The sequence below is a fragment of the Echinops telfairi genome, unplaced genomic scaffold, assembly GCF_000313985.2.
Source record: "Echinops telfairi isolate 266 unplaced genomic scaffold, ASM31398v2 ScPeMD7_6080;HRSCAF=6971, whole genome shotgun sequence".
Classification (NCBI taxonomy): Eukaryota; Metazoa; Chordata; class Mammalia; order Afrosoricida; family Tenrecidae; genus Echinops; species Echinops telfairi.
In genome coordinates, this window is record NW_022109980.1 from 10,390,456 (window position 1) to 10,397,691 (window position 7,236).

A 7,236-nucleotide genomic window follows, 5' to 3' on the forward strand; every position below is an offset into this window, starting at 1 on the left:
GTACTGAGCATGATAGTGGGACAGGAGGAGAATCGAGGGAAATAGAGGAAAGAGCTGGGAGGCAAAGGGCATTTATAGAGGCCTAGATAAAGACATGTACATATGCAAATACATTTATATGAGGATGGGGAAATAGATCTATGAGCCTATATTTATAGGTTTAGTATTAAGGTAGCAGAAGGAAAGAACTTTCTTAGCGCAACTTGCCTGGTCTTTTTTTTATCATAAATGCAGTTTTTCATTTTCCTTAAACTTTTTCTGAAAAAGCCCCCATGTTCATCCTGTGTCCTTGGAGAAAATATATTAAGATTAATCCTTTAGAATAAAAAAATAAAAGAAGTCACCTTCTGAGGTGACTCTCTACTTCGAATTTAATTGGCCCAGCAGATGCTCCCAGAAGCCACTGTTTGATTTGCCCCTGCTTTCTGTATCGTACTGGTAAATCCAAGACTCATTCTCAGTTACTATTCATTCCATACGGTTATCTTTTTGCTTTGATCCTGCTCATAGACTGATAGAAAGATCAGCTTTTGATCTGGCTAATCTTCATGCAGCACTTTGGTGCCCACTCTTTTTTGAAGGTCTCCTACTGAGACTAAGACAAATGTATTACTAAGAACTTATCTGCAACCATCCACTGATTGTGGAGAAATGTTTAAAGACATTTTAACATTTAACACAGCAGCAATACTTTTTGACGGATCCTTGTATGCCCCCAAATGAAACATACAAACATTTATACACACATATTCATCATGTCTATAGTACCAAAATTAATACCATCATAATAAAGCATAATAGCTAAAAATGGTGTTCTATGCAATGGAATACTACTCTATAATAAAAAGAAATGAAACACTGATACATGCTTGAACATGGATGAACTTTGAAAACATTATGCTAAGTGGGGGGGGAGAAAGCCAGTCACAAAATATCCATTCATACAAAATATAGATACTTCAGGAGAGAAAGATGAACTTGTCTACTCCCATAAATATAGATGGTGTCAGAAACCCTATATAGAGCACCATGAGTTGGAATTAACCCCATGACAAGTGGGTTTGGGATGATGGGAAGCCTGGGAGGATGAGGTCTTTGGAGAATGATGGCTCAAGGATATGAAGTTTCTTTTCAGTGATGCAAATGTTCCAGAATCGTGTGTGGGGATGGCTGCACAACCCTACGTACATAGTGAAAGCCATGGAACTGTACGCTTAAAAAATTGTTACCCCAAAACTGAAAAGGGAATGAATAGCCAAAACCATTTCCTGAATGACTAAGAAAACAAACCCACAGTGTCAAATGCCAAGTGCCTACCACTGGGGAGACTAGAACTGTGGAAGTATCCGTTTAACTGTTTTATTTAACTACTTTAGGTGTCAGCCTATGATCTGGTCAAGAGCTGTTTCAGTGGAATGATGTCAAAGAGTAACTGGCAAGAAAGTTTTTGTGTTACTTTTGTACATATATTTTAATTTGAGGAGGGGGTGTTGAGTTTATGGGAGGGGACAAAGTGTAGCCCCCGGACACGGCTTTCTTGGATTACTCTTGTGGCACCGGAAAACTGAAGACAGCAGCTGTGATTACAAGGAACTACAAGATCAAAGTGGATGTTTCCTTCAAATGGGAGGAAATCGGCTTTGTTCGCCACTGAATACCCAGAGTCCAGCACAATGCTTGGCATTTCACAGGCCTTTTGGAGACTTCGAGCTGGCCGGCGGCGGACTCGCAGGATGCTGTTAAAAGCACAGGAATATTTCACTTCTGTACAAAGGGTCTGCCGGACCGGGGCGACGCACCCACCTTGGACCGCTCAGAAGGCCGGGGTAGGGAGAACAGAACCTGCGCTGGGGAGCGCCCAGAAGTGGGTGGGGACCGGAATGGCCCGCCTCCGGTTTCCCGCGGGCTTCCGGAAGCGCCTCTCCTTGCTTGCCCCTCTGCCCGCAGCGCAGGGCGGAAGTGTCATGATGGTGTCGCGCGTGATTGGTGAAAGCCGGGATTGCTTTGCGGCAGCGAGAAAATTGCTCCTCTCTTGACTTCCGCTCCTGGCCCACGTGTGAGAACGAGACTGGGAAAATGAGCGCGACCTCGGCAAAGAGGTGAGGGGCTAAACGGGAGACTGGGTCGCTTTGGGGCCCCAGGTTCTCCGGTTTGGGGGAAGTGGAAGCCGCCTTTGGACACACAGTGACGTCTTTCCCAAGGCCCCACTCATCACGATTGCTGCGATCCATTTTAAACTTCTCATGGAATGCATTGGGTTTCCTTCGCACCCGTTGCTGTTTGTCAGCCTAGTCCCTGGGGACTCCGAGGCGACTAGCTCTCCCTCTACACCGAAGCTACTATGTTTCCTTTTAGTTCTCACGTGATACCTCCTTCTTCCTCTGCCCGCTTTAGTCCTCTGCACTGGCAAATGCATGTTATTCACGCTCCTCATCTTGGAAATCGTTGCTAATTGGAGTCACCCCAACGTTTTCTCCTCTTCGATGTTTTGTGGTCCCCCCTCATGGGAGAACTAAGTGCATTTCGTTTAGTAATGGCTACCTGGCAGTTGTTGGTATAAACTGTTAGGTAATAGGACATTTTCTGTAGTGTAGGTTTCTGGGTTCCTATTCCTCAGTTAAGCAAATACTTTGCCTAGCAAGCCCTCGGGGGGAAAGGGCTTACACACTCAACTGCTTTTATCCATGTCCATGTTTCCCCAATCCTGAGAACAAGTGATCAGATGTCACTTTCTGAGTAGGCTGCGTATATCAGGATATCTGCCTTGTAGCCTTAGAAATAATTGTGAAACTGCCTTGTTCCAAGGGCTAGCGTTTACATCTTTTGCCACCTTATCTACATCTGGCATTTGTACTGCTTTGTAGAGGTCAGTGGGAAATGCACTACTAATCACTAAAGAATGTTAACTCAATTTCATATAGTTCTGGACTAGTTTCCCCAAGGACTTCTCACCTCTTAGGCGGAATGCCTAACTTCTGAAGTCCAAATTGACTATCTCGACCAAAGCTGTCCCTGTTGTTTGGACTATACCTGTACCTGGGGATAAGGCTATTTTGTGCTGAGAAGTGTACTTAGGCTGTTGAGATTGAACAGAAGTTCTTTCAAGTGATAACATGTTTTTTGTTTTCTCTATTGCATCCTTTAACAGCCTTCTGGCTTTGAGCCAGCAAGAAGAACTCGTGGATTTGCCAAAAGACTACCCTTTAAGTGCCAGTGAAGATGAAGTAGGTGACAACTATAATCGGCCCTCTCTCCTTTGCCTCCTGCCTCTCTAAATTAGGCTAGTTAGCAATGTTAGCTAGTAACATTGTATCTGTTTAGCACTCCCAAAGAAATACTGTGTTTCCTGTACATCACATTATATCAAGTGCTAAGAGGATTTGAAGTCGACGTTAAGATCCAGTTACTGTCCTCATGTTGCTTGAGTGGTCCATATTCTATGATTTGCCCATTTCCCAAGTTTGGATTTTTGTAGTTATTTACTGCAGTATCTATTGACAAAGTAATCTTTTCAGCTGGATCACCAACAAATGCTTTGGAAATTCCTTGTTCCCTTGACCAGATTGATGAACTTGGGGGGTGAGGGGGTGTGTGTCACAGAGCACCTACTTTAATGACAATGTGTTTTGTGTGTTTTCTGGTGTGTTTCTCTCCTCCTTCCCCTATGTAAAAGCTGCCATGGTTAGTGTGTGTGGCCTAGGATTTATGCTGTCAGGTCACACTGCCCACAAGCATTATTCTCCTAACATGTTTCTGTCCCAAACAAGTTATGCTAGGGTCGTCACCTGCAGGCTCTTGAGGCCCCAGGGCCCTTATAGTAAGGAGTCTGGTTTGTGAAGCAGTTCGTAGTTTGGATTAGAATTTCTGCACATGAGACCTTCCTTATTTGATTTCCCAATTCCCCACTGACTTACCTTTCCCCACCACCCCAAAAAGAAATGGTACATGAGCCTGGAGTTCCGCATTATCTTTTCTCTCCTCATTGTCCTGTGTTGTTTTTTTCCCTCCCTTTTCTGTGTCTAGGGGGAAAATGATGGAGAGAGGAAGCATCAAAAGCTTCTGGAAGCCATTAGTTCCCTCGGTGGGAAGAATAGGTAATGTTTCTAGCAATTTGGGTGGTTTAGAACTAGCCAGATTCCATGAGGCTTGCCTGTCACTAGCACTCATTAAACGGTAATACAGTGGATTAGGGTTAAGGCTGCTAGCCGCAAAATGGACAGTTCAAATCCACCAGCTGCTCTCAAGGAGAAAGATCAAACTGAAAAGATTTAGTCTTGGAAACCCTAGGGAACAGTTCTACTTTGTCCTAGAGGTTCATTTTGAGTTGGAACTGACTCACCAGCAGTGGGTGGGTTAAGTCAATGAAGACTTGAGTGTTGCTTAGCTCTCAAGTTATAATATAGTACAGTTAGCAAGACCATTTGTGGGCAAGCTACTTATCCTCTCTATACTTCAATTTCCTCAATTATAAAAGAAGGGTACAAATAACCCTTACTTGTTGAATTGGCATGTTTTGTTATGTATATTTTCACCACAATTAAAAAAGAAAAAAGTACTACTTATTTCACAGGGCCCTGAGGTTGAAATGAATCAAGGTCTTATAGTGCCTGGTATATAGTACACATTATCTCCTTGTTAGCTATCACTATCATGATTGCTATCATGATGTTAGTCATGGGTACATTGGCATTCCTACTCAATCCATACTTGAGTCTTTGTTAGTACTGATCGGATATTATTTGGTTGGAAGTCACCGAATTCACAAAAAGTCCAACTCCAGGTGTGTCTGAATCCCAGTCCAATTCCTTTTCCACTATGCCTACCTTGTCTTGCCTGTGTTTTGGTGGAGCACATGTACATTAAGAGGAAAGGTGAAGGCTAGATTACCACCTCTCATTCTAGTAAGGCAAATATTCATAGTCTGTGAATACAAGTGTCCAGGTTCAGAACTAGTTCCCTTATGATGATGAAACCTAACTCTAGGGGGAAAATATTTGAAACCTAAGCCTTGTTTAAACAGATAAATTTTTGTTCCCCTAGCAAAATGTACCAGTTCATGCTGTATTCTTTTGTGCCTAATTTCAGGTGGAAATTGACTGAGCGATCAGAAGCCAGTCTGAAGGTGTCAGAATTCAATGTCAGTTCTGAAGGTAAGTTAAAAACAGACAAATAACCATGCATCATCTTTCTCCCTAGGAACTCTTTCATGTTGTTAATGAATTGTACCATAAATGCCTGAAAGTAGGTGAAGACGAGAAGTCAGATGCCCTTTAGTTTCTCCTGTTTCTTCTAGGCTAGGGTCAAGTCCTTGTTACAGGGTTTGGTGGAATACTCCTGAAGTATAAGAATCTGAGAGTGGCTGCCTGACTAGCTTAGTATTTGTACAGCTTTGTTAAGTGGTCAGTATTTCATTTGTATTTCAGTTCTTACAGTAGCCTTCTCAAGAAAGCTCATGATGCGTTCTCAAGGACCTTTATTCTTCTAGTACAGTGTGTCCTTATTTTTTTTAATTGTCTTCATAAGCAACCTTTTTAGACTTTTCCCCTTGATTGCCACTTCCTCCTAGCCCCAAGAAATTAAATACTATGGAATAATATTTTGTTGTGTAGGGGTGATCTTTGGAGGGATATAAATCTTGGTGATACTTGAGATTCAACCACTCAATTCAACTTTCACCCCATTGGTGGGGAAGGGCACAATATTTCCCCTCAAGAACACAGTGACAGAACTGAGATTTTAATCTGATATCAAGTTTAGATACCAACTCTTTTTTTCACCACATTTACAATTTAACATAGCTTGAATGAACTTGTGCTTGTAGTAGATACTAATGTAATTTCTTTGAGCCAAAAACAGTATAGAAGCTTATTAACTCAGAAGATCATTTTTTTCTTCTTTACCAGGTTACAAACATTTAATTTTACATGCAACCAGTAATTACAGACCCCTGGAAAGCCTGTTTTGTCTGCTAAATTTTTGAGGTACAGACAATGGCTCATAATGACAAAACAGGTGCTACTTTACAACAAATTAAACATGGCGTAGTTAGAAATGCTTTTCTTTTTAAAAATAGTTTTATTGGCATATACTTTACACATCATACAATTTAATAATTCAATCACATTAAGATGAGCTGTATACATTTCGCCACACAAAATTTCAGAATATTTTCCTCTTGCACTCATTGTTAGCTCTCCATTTACCCCATCCTCCCCTGCCATGCCCCTAGGCAATTAGCAGTCCAGTTATTGTCTATATAGATCTACTTATCTTCAATTTCATATACAGAAACTCATACAAAACACAAGCAAGAAGCAAACAAATCAAAGAACAATGACTACCATAGAAACACCTCAGTTGAAAAGAAAGCAGAAATTATTAAAACCTGAAACAACTTTAAAATGGGTCAAAAGGAAGAACAAATGATAAGGTATTACATTTTAATCTAACTGCTTCCTCCATAGTTGACATTACAGTGCTCATGTCTTGATAGCAAGGGTATTCATATCCTTTGGACTGTGTACAGAGGAGATTCATTAGAGACTTTATCCATGTGGGGAACGTGCAAGGAGATTTTGGGCTTTGACAGTTATCTGTAGCTTACTGCAAATCAGGTGTTCAAAATTTAAGCCCTGTATCATTCTCTCTTTCATATTTGGGTTTTATTATTTACAATACTTAGATGACACAAGCTGGTGTGCTTCTTTCTGATAGCTGGGCACCCTGTGGTTTCCTCACCAATATATTCAGTGATCACTTCATGAGGGAAAGCATTGAACAGTCTTTTCTTTTTCCCCTTTGATTGAAATTTAATAAAAAAATAAATAAATTTAACAGAAAGGTGAATATACTTTGTTAATCTTAATACAAATGTAAACGTGGGCGGGCATTTTATCATCTGAAATAGTTAAGTATGAAAACACAAGTCTGAGTGAATGAACAAACTTAACAAAATTGATAAATAATTAAAATATAGATTATATTCTTTTAAAAATCATTTTATTGGGGCTCATACAGCAGTTTTCAAAATACATCAATCCATTCTGTCAAGCACATTTGTACATTTGTGGCCATCATCATTTTCAAAACATTTTCTTTCTACTTGAGCCCTTGACTCAATATCAGCTCACTTTTCCCCTCCCTCCCTCCCTAATGAACCCTTGATAATTTACAAATTATTTTTTTCATGTCTTTCACCGACTGATGTCTCCATTCACCCACTTTCCTGTTGTCCAT

The 7,236-nt window shown here is 40.8% G+C and overlaps 1 protein-coding gene across 1 annotated transcript; it reads left to right on the top strand.

The window, feature by feature from the left end:
- Nucleotides 1-2,033: 2,033 nt before the first annotated feature.
- On the top strand, nucleotides 2,034-5,173 carry LOC123522364 (U3 small nucleolar RNA-associated protein 14 homolog A-like). The gene is made up of 4 exons (XM_045295868.1): nucleotides 2,034-2,099; nucleotides 3,149-3,224; nucleotides 4,024-4,094; nucleotides 5,086-5,173. The coding sequence occupies exons 1-4, from the start codon at nucleotides 2,077-2,079 to the stop codon at nucleotides 5,171-5,173; spliced, it is 258 nt and encodes an 85-aa protein (XP_045151803.1). The 5' UTR covers nucleotides 2,034-2,076.
- The last annotated feature ends 2,063 nt before the right edge of the window (nucleotides 5,174-7,236 follow it).

Bases quoted from the DNA above. Each gene is read 5' to 3' on its own strand.
- LOC123522364 (XM_045295868.1), top strand. From the start codon at position 2,077: ATGAGCGCGACCTCGGCAAAGAG. The intron at 2,100-3,148 runs GTGAGGGGCTAA...ATCCTTTAACAG, and splicing joins AGCGCGACCTCGGCAAAGAG to CCTTCTGGCTTTGAGCCAGC. The intron at 3,225-4,023 runs GTAGGTGACAAC...TTCTGTGTCTAG, and splicing joins TAAGTGCCAGTGAAGATGAA to GGGGAAAATGATGGAGAGAG.